Here is an 18,189-nt window from a genome sequence, read left to right as displayed (position 1 = left end):
CAAACCCCTGCCACTCACCGTGGGAGCCAGGGCTTCCGCCTTGCCCAGCCCCAGCAGTTGCCTACTTCGGGGGAGTGAACCAGGGGATGAGAGCTCTTTGAAATAAAAAAAAATTCAGTGAATTTGGAAACTTCGAAAATAAATACATTTCGCTTATCGCTGGAAGCTGAGCAGATGCATGCATATAGTCAGTTTACTCTTTTGCTGTTCAAATCACAGTAAAAGTCTAATGAAGGCGTATTTCCGTCGTCGAGGTGTTTTGTCCCAAAGTAGGACCCGTAGCCTCTCCCCCCGTCACGGAGGTGCTGCTTCTGATTGGCCAGCGTGTGTCCGCGTGACGCAAGGAGGCTATCCCATTGGCTCTCGCAGTCGGGACTCCGCCGGCTTCTCTCTTCAGGGCACCGACCCACTTCTCTTCCTGTAAGTGAGCTTTCCCTTCCTTCCGGTGCCTGGAGCTGCTACCTCAGGGATCCAGACGGAGCCAGGCGGGTAACTACCCTGGGGTGAGCCGGGAGGAAACTGCGGGCGGACGGTTGGCGAGCCCGGGAGGGCCTGCCTTGCCTTCCTGCCCCCTCGACCCTCACGCTCGGCACAGCTGCCCGGCCACCTCCCCTTGTAGCAGCTCGCCGCTCCCTGCCGGGGCTCTCCCGGTGGCCCCTCCCGCGCCTCTGCGGGCCCACCTCCCTAGCGCGCTTTCGGCTGGCTCCGCCCACTCAGGCACTCTACTATGCGGCTCCGCCCCTTGCATGCTCCCCTCCGCAGGTTCTGCCTCAGCAAGCTCGCTTCCCCTCAGGCCCCGCCTCCACCCGCTCGCTCCTCCGTCGGCCCCGCCCCGCCCGCTGGCCCCGCCCGCTGGCCCCTCCTACTCGTGCAGGCCCCGCCTCCACCCCGCCCCTTTGCCTGCTGCCTGGCACCTCCGCATTCTTTAGGCTGGTTTTGTGCAGCCCGTCTAGCTACCCCATCCTCCCTGGCCCTGTCGCCTGTGCAACCCTCTCCCCCTCTGACTGTCGGGGTCCCCAGAGCCCCTTCGGAACCTTGCAGCCTCTGTACGGGTGTACTGTGCTGGGCGGCGGGGCTGGACACTAGCTGTGGGAGGCCCCCACACGGGCACTGTGCGGGTCTTAGCGAAGGCTGCACAGAACCGACATGCTTAGGGGGAAGTGCGTGCCGATTGACCGCTCCTGCTCTGTCCTTAAGCCCTACCTCTTCCCGGGATGTCCCTGGCTGTCCTACCTATGGCCCCTCTTTTATTGATTGATTGATTGATTGATAGGCAGAGTTAGAGAGAGAGAGAGACAGAGAGAAAGGTCTTCCTTCCATTGATTCACCCCTCCAAATGACCGCTACGGCCGGAAAGCTGCGCTGATCCAAAGCCAGGAGCCAGGTGCTTCCTCCTGGTCTCTCTTGTGGGTGCAGGGCCCAAGCACTTGGGCCATCCTCCACTGCCCTCCTGGGCCACAGCAGAGAGCTGGACTGGAAGAGGGGCAACTGGGACAGAATCTGGCGCCCCAACCGGGACTAGAACCCGGTGTGCCGGCACCGCAGGTGGAGGATTAGCCTCATGAGCCGCAGCTCAGGCCAATGGCCCCTCTTTTAACCAGTCAGAATGGGGGGGGGGGGGGCTCTGTGTGCTGGCTGGGAGGATGGAAGCCAGGTACAGAGACAGTAACTCAGCATCGTGCCTTTGATGGTTCCTCAAGTTTTCCCTGAGAATCCTTACCCAGGTTTTCAGTTGCCAGCAGTCTTGGCAGGCAAACTAAAAGCATAGGTAAAGCCATCAGTCTGTAAAGTCGATTCCAGCCAGCCAAGTGTAGGCAGTAATTCAGCTCAGAGGCAGGATCCCTGGGGTCTGGGCCCAGCTCCACTGTTTGCTCTGAAGGTGGGAAAAGGAACTTGCTTTATTGAGCCTGAAATTTTACCTTCTAATAAGAGAGCACCGTATAATGTGCAGAAATGATATAAGCAGTGGAAGGTGGTCCAAGTGTTGGGCCCTGCTACCCGTGTGGGAGACTCAGAGGGAGCTCCTGGCTCCTGGCCCTGGCATGGCAGCCCTGGCCATTGAGGCCATTTGAGGAGTGAACCAGTCAATAGAAGATTTCTCTCTTTCTCTCTAATTCTGCCTTTCAAATAAATTTTAAAAAATCTTTTTTTAAAAAAGCATAATAGGCCGGCGCCACGGCTCACTAGGCTAATCCTCTGCCTTGCGGCGCCGCACACCAGGTTCTAGTCCCGGTCGGGGCACCGGATTCTGTCCCGGTTGCCCCTCTTCCAGGCCAGCTCTCTGCTGTGGCCAGGGAGTGCAGTGGAGGATGGCCCAAGTCCTTGGGCCCTGCACCCCATGGGAGACCAGGATAAGTACCTGGCTCCTGCCATCGGATCAGCGTGGTGCGCTGGCTGCAGCGCGCCTGCCGCGGTGGCCATTGGAGGGTGAACCAACGGCAAAAGGAAGACCTTTCTCTCTGTCTCTCTCTCTCTCTCACTGTCCACTCTGCCTGTCAAAAAATAAATAAATAAAAATAAAAAAAAATAAAAAAAGCATAATAAATCCTAGTGTCCTAGATCAGGTAGGAGTTTATAGATTGTGCTTTTATTTAATTCTTAAAAATTTTATTTATTCGTGGGGCAGAAAGATATCTTTCATCTACTGGTTCACTCCCGAAATGCCAGCAACTGCTAGGGTTGGATCAGACCAAAGCCAGGAGCCTGGAATTCAGTCGTGGTCTCCCACGTGAGTAACAGGGGCTTAGTTCCTTGAGCCATCAACGGCTGTCCCCCAGGATGCACGTGGCGGGTTACGAGAGTTGGCAGCGCAGCTGGGACTCAAACCCAGGTACTCGGATATGATTTATGTGTGCCCCAAGTGGTGGCTTAACTCTGACACCAAACACCCACCCCAGATTCTGTCTGCTTTTCAAAAAGTCACTGTTAGGGTCCTGTAAGTTCTAGGGTCTCAGCACAAGCGAGTACCCTGTGCTTCCCATCGCTGTTGATCCGGTTCCAGCCGGCTGAGAGTCTGATATGTTGCCCCCTTCCAGGCGCCATGACAACTCTGGATGACAAGTTGCTGGGGGAGAAATTGCAGTACTACTACAGCAGCAGTGAGGACGAGGACAGTGACCATGAGGACAAGGACGGGGGCAGGGGTGCCCCAGCCAGCAGTTCCATGACAGCAGAGGCCGAGCCGGCAGGGGAAGGCATCTCCGTTAACACAGGTATGGCAAAGCCCTGAGCTCTGGAACAGGCTTAACAACATCTATTAAATATGCATCAATCCAGGTGTCATCACTTCTTGCCAGCTCCAGGCCCATATCCAGAGTAATGTGGTGTTATGATTTCATTTTGTATGCCTCAGCCTTTTTGCTGCACAAAGCAAATGTGTGTTTATAGCAGCATGGTAGTGAGCAGACTGGCCTGGGATTGGATCTTGATTCTCATATTAATAATTGTTTGATGTCCCATAAATCTTAAATATGAGTATACTGGTGGTATAAATTCATAGATATGACACATTGTCAAATTGATGTCTGTTCAGGGGGTACTGTAGTTCAACTAGCAATATGATATTTCTCCATACCTGTGTCTTCCTACTGTGTTATCAGACTTCTGCTCTTTACCATCCTGGTAGGTGACAAATAGTATTTTTTTTAAGGTTTATTTTATTTATTTGAAAGGCTGAATTACAGAGAGAGAGGAAGAGAGAGAGAGAGAGAGGTCTTTCATCTGCTGGTTCACTCCCCAAATGGCTGCAATGGCTGGGGCTGGGTAATGCTGAAGCCAGGAGCCAGGAGCTTCTTCCAGGTCTCCCACGTGGATGTAGGGGCCCAAGGACTTGGGCCATCCTCTGTGCTTTCCCAGGCCACAGCAGAGAGCTGGATCAGAAGTGGAGCAACCTCCGTATGGGATGCTGACACTACAGGTGGCGGCTTTACCCCCTACGCCACAGTGCCAGCCCCTAGTAATTTTTTTAAAACCTAACATATTTGGAATTTTTTCATGGCAGAAATTATAGAGCTGCCTCAGTTTGTGTAAGTGTTGCTTTCCAAGTATTTTCCTTTGAGCAGATGAATATTGATTGATTGATTTAACTCAGCTTGCAACAGCTGAGCGCAGGCTTGGCTGTGTGCATTGTTGTGTGTGGCCCTCGCTGACCTGCGGCGGAGTGCACAGAAGCCCAGTGTTCGCTGTGCAGTAGACGGAGCAGGCTTCGGGCAGGTGGGAGCTGGGATGTCATTCTTGGTAGCTGCTCACACCCTCGCTCGCCCCACTCAGGTCCTAAAGGCGTGATCAACGACTGGCGCCGCTTCAAGCAGCTGGAGACCGAGCAAAGGGAGGAGCAGTGCCGGGAGATGGAGCGGCTGATCAAGAAGCTGTCCATGACCTGCAGGTCCCATCTGGACGAAGAGGAGGAGCGACAGAGAGAGAAGGACCTCCAGGAGAAGATGAGCAGCAAGGTAACGGGCAGAAGCGAGGCCGCTCTGGCCGTGAGGGCTGGGGTTCGCGATTCCGGAGGGACAGGTGGTTGATTTGGCCTCGGGGAAGCTTTGCGGAGCCGAATCAAGATGAGGGCACACCTGGGTCTGAGTCTCAGCTCTGCTTCTGGTGCCCACGGGAAAGGGTCTCTTTCTAACCCTCCACGGGGTACACGAGGTTGCCATCTCACTCCCCCGACACTCCTCTGCACAGGGCTGTGTGGGGAGAAGGCCCAGCCAAAACACTCCGGATATGTCATTTCCCATCTGTGACTGAGCTTTGACCTCAGGCCAGAAATGGCCGTCTGAGAGTGGTGGTGTCAACCCCATTTTAGAGGGGATGAAAGCAGTGCTGACCGGGGCAGGGTGACCAGGGCAGGGCGTCCCGAGTTAGGATTCTGATAGAGTTTCTTGTTTGCGTGATACTCTTCTGTTTTGTCTGAAGCCCGTTCTTGAGAATTTATTCTCAGAGGTTTGCAGCGAGATTCCTCGTGCCTTCTTACCTTCTCAGCATTCAAGGGACTCTGTGCCCTCTGACCTTGGACGAGGCCAGGAGTGCCTGAGCATTCAGCTGTGACTGAGCTCAAGTATCAGCCCAGATCAGGGCGCACACGAGAGGATTGAGCCAGGAGCCGGTCACCTTGGCCGGGGGGATGAGTTCAGGATGGTAGACTGAGGCACAAGCTGTGACTGGTCGGAGGGAGCCACCCTGGTATTCTGGGAAGAAAACGGGCGGTAAGTGTAGCAGTGCCCTCAGAGTGGCGTGGGCAGTGATAGAAACCCCACTGGTCTGAATCTAATGAGATGCCCAACTCACTGGCCCTAATCTATATAGGATTAGGCAGAGCTAGGGGTTGCTACAGGAGCAGGGAGAAGGAAGATGCTTTTGTAACTTAACTGGGCCTCTTGCTGATGTTGAGGCCAAAGACCAGAGTAAAGCCGCGGTCACGTGGGTCAGTCCTGGGAGAGGCAGCCCCCATCCCGCTGTTACCTGCGGCGGAACAGAACTGGAAACTGCCTAATGTCAGAGGAGTGGCCGAGCCAAACAGAACACGTTATGTATAATTTTGTGAAAATGTGGAAACACGAGGGAATAGTTATAAAAAAGCAGGTGACAGCCTAATTGGATGAGAGAAAATAAGCTACGGGGGCTACAAGGCTGGATTTTAAAAATCTAGTTTGAGTCCGGGTCTTACACTCAGTATTTGTGTGAACTCGTGCAAATAGTGTTAAATCTTGGGATCTCACTGATTTAAAAAAGAAACAGCAAAAACCGGAGGTGGTGAGAGTCCCTTCCCGATGGGGCTGTCCTGAGGATCCAGTGAGACAGGGTGGACGTAAAGCACTTAGCACGGTGCCCAGCGTGCATTGCCCGTTCCCGGGAGTGTGCCGCGCCGGTCCTCGTGCTCACCTGCCGGCCCGCCTGCAGATGACCCTGAAGGAGTTCGCGGTGATGAACGAGGACCAGGACGACGAAGCATTTCTGCAGCAGTACCGGAAGCAGAGGATGGAGGAGATGCGGCGGCAGCTGCACCGGGGGCCCCAGTTCAAGCAGGTTTTTGAGATCCCCAGCGGAGAAGGGTTTTTAGACATGATCGACAAAGAGCAGAAAAGCACCCTCATCATGGTGCACATTTACGAGGACGGCGTCCCCGGGACGGAGGCCATGCACGGCTGCATGATCTGCCTGGCCGGGGAGTACCCGGCCGTGAAGTTCTGCCGGGTGCGGAGCTCGGTCATCGGGGCCAGCAGTCGGTTCACCAGGAACGCGCTCCCAGCCCTGCTCATCTACAAGGGAGGCGAGCTGATCGGCAACTTCGTTCGTGTCACCGACCAGCTGGGGGAAGACTTCTTCGCCGTGGACCTGGAGGCTTTTCTGCAGGAGTTTGGGTTACTCCCGGAGAAGGAAGTGCTGCTGCTGACGGCTGTGCGTGACTCTGCCACCTGCCACAGCGAGGACAGTGACCTGGAAATAGATTGAGCTGGCGGTCGGCGTGCGTGGACTGCTCGCTGCCAGGGCCGGAAGGCAGGCGTCTCGTCTGGTTTTGTTCCTTTGTGTGTCTGCGGGTTCCTCGGCTTTGTCGTCCCTCTTCTTGTGTGCAAAGCCTAAAAATTCTCAGATTCAGCCGGAGTGCTGGATCACCTCGTAGTTAGCAATAAAGTGGCTGCAGACTGTATAAACAGGAAGCCGGGCTTCTGAGCTGTTTACTTAAGATTCTCCAGACTGTTTGCAGTCTGAAGCCCGCGTCCTGCCCTGCCGCTCCCTAGGTAGCGTGTTGCTTGCAACGTAAATAGTGCATTTCCTTGGTCCAGTGGTGGTACACTGTATCTACTTGTAGTCAGATCCACCGCCCTTCAGAAGGCAGTTGGATTTTTCCCCTTGACCTTCTCCACCAGGGTCTTGTTTGAGTTTCCAGACAGCGCATTTTCGCCCCATCACGAGGTCCTGCTCCGGAGAAAGGACCCCTGCTGACCGCTCAGACACTCAGGCTGGGGTGGAATTGGAACGTCTCTCTCTCTCTCTTTATATTTAGCAAGATAACTTTATGTTTAATGTAGGCTTCTTAAAAACTTTTTTGTTGTTTTGTGCTTGTCGGAAAAATAAGGTATTTTCTATGTATATACAGACATTCTGTGTTTGCTTTGTTTTTAAACAAAACACCGGGATCATTCTAAACATACTGTTTTATAGTGTGGTCAGGCTGTGTTTCGTGTCAGTAAATTTAGTCTCCTGCAGCATTTTTTAAATTGCTATTGCTGTTCCATTGTATAGAGGTGCTGTCATTGGTTTGGTGGTTGTCTCTTAAAAAGAGAGTCAGCAGATGCTTATTTTTATTACCAAAGTAATAGATATTAACTGGGGGAAAGGTATAAAAATTAAGCTAAAAAGAGATTTAAAGAGCCATACAATATCACCAACCAAAATAAATCCCTGTTACAATTTCTATATGTATCGAGTCTTTTTTTTCCATGTATTTATAATAATAGTTGTCATTTGAGTTTTTTTCTTTTGTTTCTTTAAAAATATACATTCTAGGGTCAGGGAAAAATGTAATCTAAAATTAAATATTAGCTTTTAAAATCCACGGTTTCAGTTTTCCTGGCCATTCGGGGAGTGACTACCTGCACAAGAGTCTTGATAATATCTGTTGTGTTTCATCGCCAGAAAGAAAATGTGCAGTGTCTTTGTCTAAGAAATCTCTCTGTGGAAAGTGTGGAAGGTGGGGCTGGAGCCGTGGTGCAGCGGGTTAAGCTGCTGTCTGCAGCGCCGGCACCCCATGTGGGCGCTGGTTGGAGTTCCAGCTGCTCCTCTTCCGATCCAGCTCCCTGCTGTGGCCTGGGAAAGCAGCAGAGGGTGGCCCAAGTGCTTGGGCCCTTGTACCCACATGGGACACCCAGAAGAAGCTCCTGGCTCCTGGCTCTGCCCTGGCTGCTCAGCCATTTGGAAGTAAACCGGCAGATGGAAGACTTCTCTCTCTCTCTCTCTCTAACCAGGACTTTCAAATAAATAAAATAAATCTTTAAAAATGTGGAAAGTACAGAAAATTATTAGAAGCAGAGATAAACTGTTGTCAATGTCATAGTTGGTTTCCTCTTAGTCTCTTTTTGGTGGTTTTAGTAACACTCAGAGCTTTTTGAATCTGGTTCTATGCTCTGCTTTACTTAATATTATACCATAAACACTTTGACATGTTGTAAAAACTCTAAATAAATAATTCTCGATGGCTTTGTAATTTTCCATCACTTATATACACCATCGTTTGTTTAGCCAGTCCCTTCATATTTGATATTTAGGTTACCAGTATCTGTGTTCTGGACCATTCTCATTATAGGATTTCTAGAAGAGGAATGATTTTTTGAACGGACAGGAACACTTCAAAATGTCTCTCACAGGCCGTCTTTTGTTCTCCCTGGAAATGGACATGTGTTACTCACGCATACGCTGAACCTTGACTTGTCTTCCAGGAACAGAAACTCTAAAGCGAAGTGGACAGACGTGGACAGGGCAACCCTGTCGCCGCCTCTTCCTCCGGCGGGGCGGAGGCAGACAGCGCTGGGTTCCGACCTCGTCTCGCTCGCTCGCCGGTTGTGTTCCTTCCGGCGAGGCCCCCTCGTCTTCACGGCCCAGCCCTGTGGGGTCTCCCGAGGGGTCCCCGGAGCAGCTGCTGCATCAGCACACGGGGACCCCGTCACCAGTGCGGCTGTCGGGCCTCCCCCCGGGCCTGCTGGAGAGATTGAGGCCTGCGGAAGTTCGAGAGGCACCAGCGCAGGGGTCGAGTCACCCCTGTCACACAACGCTCGCTCAGCCGCCGCTGAAGTGGACGCAGGACCCTGCTCAGATGGCCTCTCGTCGTCCTGGGTTGTTCTGCTTCTGAGTCGGGAGGACGGGGAGCTAGCACCTGTCCGTCACAGACTGCGCACCCTAGTGTCCAGACTTCATTTCCTCTAGAATGAGGGCCTGGACTTTGTCTTCCTCCTCGTTAGCGGCACCCAGGACTTGGACTCCAGGAACCGGTGACATTTACTAGATTTGCCAACAAGAAACTCAGCCCGGGGCCGGCGCTGTGGCCTAGCGGGTAAAGCTGCTGCCTGCAGCGCCGGCATCCCATATGGACTCTGGTTCAGGTCCTGGCTGCTCTGCTTCAGATCCAGCTCTCTGCTATGGCCTGGGAAAGCAGTAGAAGCAGTAGAAGATGGCCCCAGTCCTTGGGCCCCTGCACCTGCATGGGAGAGACAGAAGAAGCTCCTGGCTCCTGGCTTCAGATCAGTGCAGCTCCGGCCGTTGCATCCATTTGGGGAGTGAACCCCAATGGAAGACCTCTCTCTCTCTCTCTGCCTCTCTGTAACTCTTTGCCTTTCAAATAAATAAATCTTAAAAAACAACAACAACAATAAAAACAAAAAAGAAACTGAACCCCAGTCGTGCCTCAGTTTCCTCATATAAAATGGAGATAATGAGCCAATTCATACATAAAATAGTCTTCAAAGAACTATGGTTTTGTCCCAGTGCCCAACACTGTGTCTGGCACTTGGTGCAAAAAACAGAAAATATTTCAGAATGGCCACACTGGCTCATTGAATGACACCCCCCCCCTTTTTTTTTTGACAGGCAGAGTTAGACAGTGAGAGAGACAGAGAGAAAAGTCTTCCTTCCGTTGGTTCATCCCCCAAATGGCCACTACAGCCAGCATGCTGCGCCGATCTGAAGCCAGGAACCAGGTGCTTCCTCCTGGTCTCCCATGTGGGTGCAGGGCCCAAGGACCTGGGCCATCCTCCACTGCCTTCCTGGGCCACAGCAGAGAGCTGGACTGGAAGAGGAGCAACCGGGACAGAATCTGGCGCCCCAACCAGGACTAGAACCCAGGGTGCTGGCGCCGCAGGTGGAGGATTAGCCTCGTGAGCCGCGGCGTCAGCCCCTCACTCCCCCCCCCCCTTTTTTAAAGACTTATTTATCTATTTATTTGAAAGGAAGAGTTACAGAGAGGCAGGCAGAGAGAGAGAGAGGTCTTCCATCTGCTGGTTCACTCCCTAAATGGCTGCAACAGCCAGAGCTGCGCCAAACTGAAGCCAGGAGCCAGGAGCTTCCTTCAAGTCTCCCATGTGAGTGCAGGGGCCCAAGGTCTTGGGCCACCTTCTACTGCCTTCCCATACCATAGCAGAGAGCTGGATCAGAAGAGGAGCAGCTGGGACTCGAACCTGCGCCCATATGGAATGTTGGCAAGGCAGGTGGCAGATTTACCCACTATGCCACAGCGCCAGCCCTGACACACCTTTCAAAGGAGTAAGTTTTCGAAGGTGTGGGAACCAAGACTTGACAGGATTAAGTGACCTCCCAAATTGCACAGCCAGTGGGCGGGGCAGGGCCTCAGGTTTGTGCAATTCCAAAATTTGTATTTCTATGGTGTCTTGTTCTTGGTGGAGAAAGCAAAATGATCGCGTGCAATAGAATAGTTGGAAACAAGTGGGGAGAGTAAGTTAGAGGATGACAGGAAGGAAAGGAATTTAAAGAGGAGAAAAAAAGGAGCAAGAGCAGTTTGGGGGATTGGAGCTTGGGGTCTCGGCCTGCACGTTGCAGGTCAGAACCTTCTCCCACCTGGGCGGTGGCTGGGACCTATAACCCTGTGATGCGCCCCAGATGGTCCCTCCTGCCAAGGCCCCTCTCTGTGAGCCCACCCACTGCCTCCCTCCTGCTGGTGCCCCAGCCTGCCATCAGCAGCAGCTGCAGGGAGAATAGCAGCACAAACTCTAGCTCTTGGTAACCAGCCGGAGGCCTCAGATGAGTCTCTTTCTCGCCCCAGGCCTCAGTTTCCCCATTCATAAAACAAGGGGTTGGATTAGTTGATCTCTTAAGAATCATTGGACTCTTGTAAGTTTTTTGGCCGGCGCCGCAGCTCACTAGGCTAATCCTCCGCCTTGCGGCGCAGGCACACCGGGTTCTAGTCCCGGTTGGGGCGCCGGATTCTGTCCCGGTTGCCCCTCTTCCAGGCCAGCTCTCTGCTGTGGCCAGGGAGTGCAGTGGAGGATGGCCCAGGTGCTTGGGCCCTGCACCCCATGGGAGACCAGGAAAAGCACCTGGCTCCTGGCTCCTGCCATCGGATCAGCGCGGTGCGCCGGCCGCGGCGGCCATTGGAGGGTGAACCAACGGCAAAGGAAGACCTTTCTCTCTGTCTCTCTCTCTCACTGTCCACTCTGCCTGTCAAAAAAAAAAAAAAAAAAAAAAAAAAAAAAAAAGAATCATTGGACTCTTGTAAGTTTTTTAAAAAAATCTTCCTTTTACTTGACAACTTTAAACCCTCAGGAAAATTAAAATATAGTTAGCAGCTGTATACTCTTCACTTCACTTTGTTCTTTGTGGAGCCATTTGAGAAAGTAAGTTGCAGACACCTTTGCTTCACTCCTAAATACTTCACTGATATCCTAAGAAAAAGGTCACGGGGCCGGCGCTGTGGCATAGCGGGTGAAGCTGCCACCTGCAGTGTCGGCATCCCATATGGGTGCTGGTTTGAGTCCTGGCTGCTCCACTTCCGATCCAGCTCTCTGCCATGGCCTGGGAAAGCAGTAGAAGATGCCCAAGTCCTTGGGCCCCTGCACTCACATGGGAGACCCGAAGGAGGTGCCTGGCTCCTGGCTTCGGATTGACCCAGCTCCAGCCGTTGTGGCTACTTAGGGAATGAACCAGTGGATGGAAGAGCTCTCTCTCTTTCTCTCTGCCTCTCTGTAACTCTGCCTTTCAATAAATAAATAATAAATAAATCTTCAATAAATAAATCTTAAAGTCATGATCCCTCATAGGCACAATGTCATCATCACATCTGAGAAAATGAACAGCAACCAAAACACAAGTCAGATTCAATTTTCTCTCTCTCTCTTTTTTTTTTTTTTGAAAGCCCAGATCCAATTAAGGTTCTTATACATTGTGTGTTTTGAAATGGTAGTGTCTTTTTTAAAAAAAATGTATTTATTTTTTAAAGATTTATTTTTATTTATTTGAAAGGCAGAGTTACAGAGCGGCAGAATGAGAGTGGGAGAGCGATCTTCCATTTGCTGGTTCACTCCCCAAATAGCTGTAACGGCTGATCTGAAGCCAGGAGCTTCTTCTGTGTCTCCCACGCAAATGCAGGGGCCCAAGTTCTTGAGCCATCTTCTTCTGCTTTCCCAGGCCATAGCAGAGAGCCGAATCGGAAGAGGAGCAGCTGGGTCTTGAACTAGCGCCCATATGGGATGCCGGCATTGCAGGAGACGGCTTTACCCACTACACCACAGCGCTGGCCCATGGTGGTGTCTTTTAAACTAGACCATGGGCCAAACACTTGATGGCTTGAGTACTTGGATCCCTGCTACCCAACTGGGAGACCCAGCCTGAGTTCCCCACGTGAGCTCCAGCCTGGGCTGTTCCAGGCATTTGGGAAGGGAACTCTCAGATGGATGATCTCTGTCTTTCTCTGTTTCTCCACCTTTCAAATACATTAAAAAAAAATTAAAAAATACAATCCAGCCTCTCTGCCATTGCTCTTGTTTCCTAAATCAGTAGCTTTTACTTATTTCTTTGTTTTTGGGAGGGCGTGGCTGGGCCTGAGGCTGAAAGGATGGGCCGGTCGCTTGCCTCAGTTTCTACTGCCACTCTCCTTTGCAAAGGCCAGCCCTCTTGCAGGATGCTCCTCGTTCCTGTTTCTCATAGTTGCTTCCTCTTGTTTGGCGACGATACAGCCAGAAGCGGCCAGAAGCGACTTCTTACTACATCCAGTCCAGGCCGCCCTAATGCCAGCTGGGTGATGCTAAGTCTAATCACTTGGTTAAGGTGGCAAAGGCCAGATCTCCATATCATACAACGAACTTCCCTCTTGTAAGCAGAAAGTAATCGGTATTGAGATGTTTTGTCAATGTTCTTTTCTTCCAACAACTTTTTACCCAATAGTGTGGCATTCATCGTTAATCCTTGCCTGAGACAAATGATCCCATTGGGGTCTGCAAAAAGGCGATTTTCCAATTTCTGTCGGGGTCTCAAGCCCGATGCTAGCCCCTGACCAGCAGGGGCAGCGCAAGCACTCCCCAACAAGGCGAACGGGAGAGGTGAAGTCGACGGGTCAAGAACACAGCACAAGCACCGTGAGTTCTGTCGAAGCAGGACCCGCTTTATTGAAGAAGTGTGCAGGTTTATAAAGCTTACAAAAGACATGCGCAGTAGGGGAGCCAATCAGAGAAAAGGTCATGCAGGCATGGGTGGACCACGCACAGGGGCACCTTAAGCAAAGTATAGGGATCATGCACTGTCCACGTGTCTGGAAGGAACTAAAGCGGACCTATCCCTGCCTGTGCTCTTAAGCTACTTAAGCAGCTGCAGACATGCCCCTGGAACATCCGGCAGGTGACATATTGTAATGGAGATTTTAGGCAATGCCCCACAAATTTCCTCGATCCTTTTATATTTATTGGCAAACTTTTGCAAAGAAGAGCTCTATCTTATATTCTCCTAGTATCACTGTGAACTTAAAAGATTTTTTAAAAAATTTATTGATTTATTTGAAAGGCAGAGTTACAAAGAGGCAGAGGCAGAGAGAGAGGTCTTTTATCCTCTGGTTCATTCCCCAAAAGGCTGCAGTGGCTGGAGCTTGGCTGATCCGAAGCCAATAGCCAACAGCTTCCTCTAGGTCTCCCATGTGGTACAGGGGCCCAAGGACTTAGACCATCTTTCGTTGCTTTCCCAGCACATTAGCAGGGAGCTGGGTTGAAAAGCAAAGCAGGCTGGCGCTGTGGCTCACTAGGCTAATCCTCCGCCTAGCGGCGCCTGCACACTGGGTTCTAGTCCCAGTCGGGGCGCCCGATTCTGTCCCGGTTGCCCCTCTTCCAGGCCAGCTCTCTGCTGTGGCCAGGGAGTGCAGTGGAGGATGGCCCCAGTCCTTGGGCCCTGCACCCCATGGGAGACCAGGAGAAGCACCTGGCTCCTGCCATCGGAGCAGCGCGGTGCACCGGCCGCAGTCATTGGAGGGTGAACCAACGGCAAAGGAGGACCTTTTTCTCTATCTCTCTCTCTCACTGTCCACTCTGCCTGTCAAAAAAAAAAAAAAAAAAAAAAAAAAAAAGGTGAAGTAGCCGGGACACGAACTGGTGCCCATATGGCCTTTTATGCCATAGTGCCGACCCCATTTAATAAATTTTACTATATACATACACAACAGTTTCAAAGTTATGCCCATGCCCCTAGCAATAACAACTCTAAGTAAGATTTCAAGATTTGTTGCAGGTATTACAATGTTTTTTTTTTCCCTTAAAATGTATTCTGCTATATTAGGGTTCTCTAGAGACGCAGACCAATAGGATATACAGAGGTAGAGCTATAGGAGAGAGCATTGTTTAGGAGAATTGGATGATAGGAGTACAGAGGCTAAGTCCCACTTCAGGCTGTCTGTCCTCAGGCTGGGACCCTGGGATGCCAGTGCCTGGCTTAGTGCACATGGGAAAGCCTCAGACCCAGGGAAGTTGAGGGTGTAACCAGGCCGGCCCGGGTCACAGGCCCGAGAGTCAAGGGTCCTCCTGTGTAAGGTGTGGAGTTCAAAGGCTGGAGAGCCTGAGCTCCCAGGGGTAGGGGAAACTGCCTTTTTGTTCTCTCTGGACCCCTGCTTGATCGCATGGTGCCTGTCCACTTTGAGAAGGATCCTCCCCATTCAGTGCACCAACCCCTGTACCAATCTCACCAATCTCAAGAGACAGCCTCACAGACACACTGGGAAATGGTGCTTAGCCCGTTCTCTAGGTATTCCTTAATCCAGTAAAGTTGGCACCTAACACTGACCACGACACCTGCTAAGGAAGTACAAGAATACTTGAGTCAGGGCTGGCATTATGCCCAGCAGGTAAAGCTCCCTGCTAATGTGCCTGGGAAAGCAGTGGAAGATGGCCCAAGTGCTTGGGCCTCTGCGCCCACGAGGGAGACCTGGATGAAGCTCCTGGCTCCTGGCTTTGGCCTGGCCCAGTCCTGGCCGTCGTGGCCAACTTGGGAGTGAACCAGCAGGAGGAAGAGCTTTCCTCCCCTTCCCTTTCTCTGAGACTCTGACTTTCTATAAATAAATCTCTAAAAAAAACCAAATAAATCATAAAAGCAAATCCTAAACCTGAATCATGTAAGAACAAATTCCTTACTTATTCATTTAAATCTACTTATTTGAAAGGCAGAGGTATAGGGGGAGAGACAGAGAGAGATATCTTCCATCCTCTGGTTCATTTTCCAAGTGGCCACAATGACTGGGGCTTGGGCCCGGCTGAGGCCAGGAGTAGGGAACTCCATCTGGGTTTTCCACGTGGGTGGCAGGGGTCCGAACACTTGGGCCATCTTCTCTTGCTTTCCCAGGTGCACAAAAGGGAGCTGGATTGGAAGTGGAGCAGCCAGGACTCGAACCTGTGCTGCTACGGGATGCTGATGCCGCAGCTGGCAATGTAACCTGCAGCACAGTGCTGGCTCCCCTAGTCATTGGACTGCATGGTTGAGTGCAGGTGAATTTCTTTCTCCCTGTGAGCTTTGGTCTCCCAAATGAGCATGATCGTGGTGACTACCACACAGGGGGACTGCCGGGGTTCAGTGAGCTCAAGTCCTTAGCATAACGGGTGTGGCACACAGAAACCTTTTGTGAAGGTCATCCCCCCCTTTTACTATCCAGCTTCTGTGAAATTCTGATCCTACTTATTAAAAAAGGGGTGAAGATCTCAAGTCTCCCCTGACTACTCAGGGAAACCTTATTTGCGTTTCAAAACTCAGCTCGAATCTCACGCCCCTTCTGGACCCTTGATAGTCTTTTCTGTCCCTTCCGAGAGAAGTAGTCATAACACCACGTGTCTTCCCCCGGGGGGTGGCAAGATTGGTTTAGAAGTGATTTGAGGGGACCAGCGCTATGGCGTAGCGGGTAAAGCCACCACCTGCAGTGCCAGCTTCCCATATGTATGCCTGTTCCAGTCCCGGCTGCTCTGCTTCTGACCTGGCTCCCTGCTACTGCCCCGGGAAAGCAGCAGAAGATGGCCCAAGTCCTTGGGCCACTGCATCCACATGGGAGACCCAGAAGAAGCTCCAGGCTCCTGGCTTAGGCCTGGCCCAACCCTGGCTGTTGCAGCCACTTGGGGAGTGAACCAGCAGATGGCAGGTCTCTCTTCCTCATTATGTCTCCCTTTCTCTGTAATTCTTTTCTTTTTTTTTTTTTTTTTTATTTGACAGACAGTGAAAGAGAGAGAGAGAGAAAGAGAAAGGTCTTCCTTCCATTGGTTCACCCCCCAAATGGCCGCAGCTGCCAGAGCTGCGCCGATCCGAAGCCAGGAGCCAGGTGCTTCTTCCTGGTCTCCCATGTGGGTGCAGGCGCCCAAGCACTTGGGCCATCCTCCACTGCACTCCCATGCCACAGCAGAGAACTGGTCTGGAAGAGGAGCAACTGGGACTAGAACCCGGCGCTCATATGGGATGCCGGCGCTGCAGGATTAACCAAGTGAGCCATGGTGCCGGCCCCCTCTCTGTAATTCTGTAACTCAAATAAGTACATCTTTTTTTTTTAAAAAAAGGAAATTTTAGGGTTCAAAGCCTGCATCCCACAATACTAACTGTACCTTCATTTTCCTACTTGCATAGGGTTGGGAGGATAACAGTAATTGGGATGAGAGGGCAATGAGTTAACATTGATAAAACACTTGGCACTTAGCTTAACACACAGGAGCATCTCAATAAGTCACTGTTGTTACCATTTACATTTGATGAAACACTTAGTTTTCCCTAAGTTGGAGGAGAGTCCGGGTGATCAGAATGGCCCTGCCAAATGCTTCATGTCTTTAATCAGAAGTTTACCACTGGCTGGCACCGTGGCTCACTTGGTTAATCATCTGCCTGTGGTGCCGGCATCCAGTGTGGGCGCCGGGTTCTGGTTCCAGTTGCTCCTCTTCCAGGCCAGCTCTCTGCTGTGGCCTGGGAAGGCAGTGGAGTATGGCCCAAGTGCTTGGGCCCTGCACCGGCATGGGAGACCAGGAAGAAGCACCTGGCTCCTGGCTTCAGATTGGTGCAGCGCCGGCTGTGGCAGCCATTTGGGGAGTGAACCAACGGCGGGAAGACCTTTCTCTCTGTCTTTCTCTCTTTCTGTAACTCTACCTGTCAAAAAAAAAAGAAAAAGTTTACCACCTAAGCCCATTGAGAACCAGGTAACAAGGTCTAGGGAATCCCCAGCCTGGGAGACTGGGTGGAAGTGCTGGTTAGAACCCGATGTGGCCACAGGGTGGCAGCAGAGGAGAAGGAAAGAACATAAATACCGCTCCCCCTCTCCCCCCCATATAGGACTAATCTCAGAGAATTTGTTTTTAGGGACAAGAATACATACTTTAGGGTCTGGTGTTGTGGTGCAGTGGGTTGAGCTGTTACCCATGACACCAGCTTCTCATATGAGCGCTGGTTCAAGTCCCAGCTGCTCTACTTCCAATGCAGTTCTCTGCTATGTGACTGGAAAAGCAGCAGAAGATGGCCTAACTCCTTGGGCCCCTGCACGCATGTGGGAGACCCAGAAGAAGCTCCTGGCTCCCGGATTCCTGGCCCAGCCCTGGCCATTGCAGTCATTTGGGAAGTGAACCAGAGGATGGAAGATCTCTCTCCCTCTATCCCTTTGTTTCTCCTTGTATCTCTCTCTAACTCTGCCTTTCAAATAAATAAATCTTTTTAAAAAATAGAGAACAATATTTGTTTCAAGTCCCTGTACCATAATTTATCCCCAGTGACTTGTCTCTGTCTCACCAACCTGTGACAGTGTGACGAAAGCATAATAACAACAAATCATTGGTCTCTTTTTTCTTAAGATTTATTTATTTTATTTGAAAGGCAGAGTTGCAGAGAAAGAGGGAAAGAAATAGAGATGTTCCATCCACTGGTTCACTTCCCAAATGGCTGCAACAGCTAGGCCATGCCAAAGCCAGGAGCTTCTTCCGGGTCTCTCACATGGGTGGCAGGGTCCCAAGCACTTGGGCCATCCTCTGCTGCTTCCCCAGGCGCATTAGCAGGGAGCTGGATCAGAAGTGGAGCACCTGGGACTCGAACTGGCGTCCATATGTGATGCTGGTGCTGCAGGCCACAGCTTTAACCCACTGAGCCACAACACTGGCCCCTATTATTCTATTTTCTTAGATAATTCTCAAAACAATCCCCAGAGCAATATTATTGTCTTAATTTTTATTATTTTGAGAGGTGGAGAGAGCGAGTGTGAGAGAG

General features: G+C 51.4%; 1 protein-coding gene across 4 annotated transcripts; it reads left to right on the top strand.

Annotated features, from left to right (window-relative positions):
- The first annotated feature begins 318 nt into the window (after nucleotides 1-318).
- Nucleotides 319-7,414, top strand: PDCL (phosducin like). 4 transcript variants are annotated; one of them, XM_070056669.2, is made up of 4 exons: nucleotides 319-420; nucleotides 3,036-3,212; nucleotides 4,270-4,451; nucleotides 5,899-7,414. In XM_070056669.2, exons 2-4 carry the CDS (start codon nucleotides 3,041-3,043, stop codon nucleotides 6,448-6,450), a joined length of 906 nt encoding a protein of 301 aa, XP_069912770.1. In that variant the 5' UTR covers nucleotides 319-420; nucleotides 3,036-3,040; the 3' UTR covers nucleotides 6,451-7,414. The 4 variants fall into 4 exon arrangements, with proteins under 4 accessions (XP_069912770.1, XP_008271582.1, XP_002720529.1 ...); XM_008273360.5 differs by having other exon boundaries at nucleotides 351-489; XM_002720483.6 differs by having other exon boundaries at nucleotides 356-485.
- Nucleotides 7,415-18,189: the final 10,775 nt, after the last annotated feature.

Source organism: Oryctolagus cuniculus, chromosome 1, assembly GCF_051225735.1.
Source record: "Oryctolagus cuniculus isolate XC-2025 breed Fujian yellow rabbit chromosome 1, ASM5122573v1, whole genome shotgun sequence".
NCBI classification, from domain to species: Eukaryota; Metazoa; Chordata; class Mammalia; order Lagomorpha; family Leporidae; genus Oryctolagus; species Oryctolagus cuniculus.
The sequence above is the reverse complement of the archived record's forward strand: the minus strand, read 5'-3'. Positions and strand labels throughout refer to the sequence as shown.

What these genes read in the sequence shown, in the direction of transcription:
- PDCL (XM_070056669.2), top strand. Translation starts at nt 3,041, where the DNA reads ATGACAACTCTGGATGACAAGTTGCTGGGGGAGAAATTGCAGTACTAC. An exon ending in AGGCATCTCCGTTAACACAG is followed by an intron (nt 3,213 to 4,269) that starts GTATGGCAAAGC and finishes CGCCCCACTCAG; the next exon opens with GTCCTAAAGGCGTGATCAAC. An exon ending in AGGAGAAGATGAGCAGCAAG is followed by an intron (nt 4,452 to 5,898) that starts GTAACGGGCAGA and finishes GCCCGCCTGCAG; the next exon opens with ATGACCCTGAAGGAGTTCGC.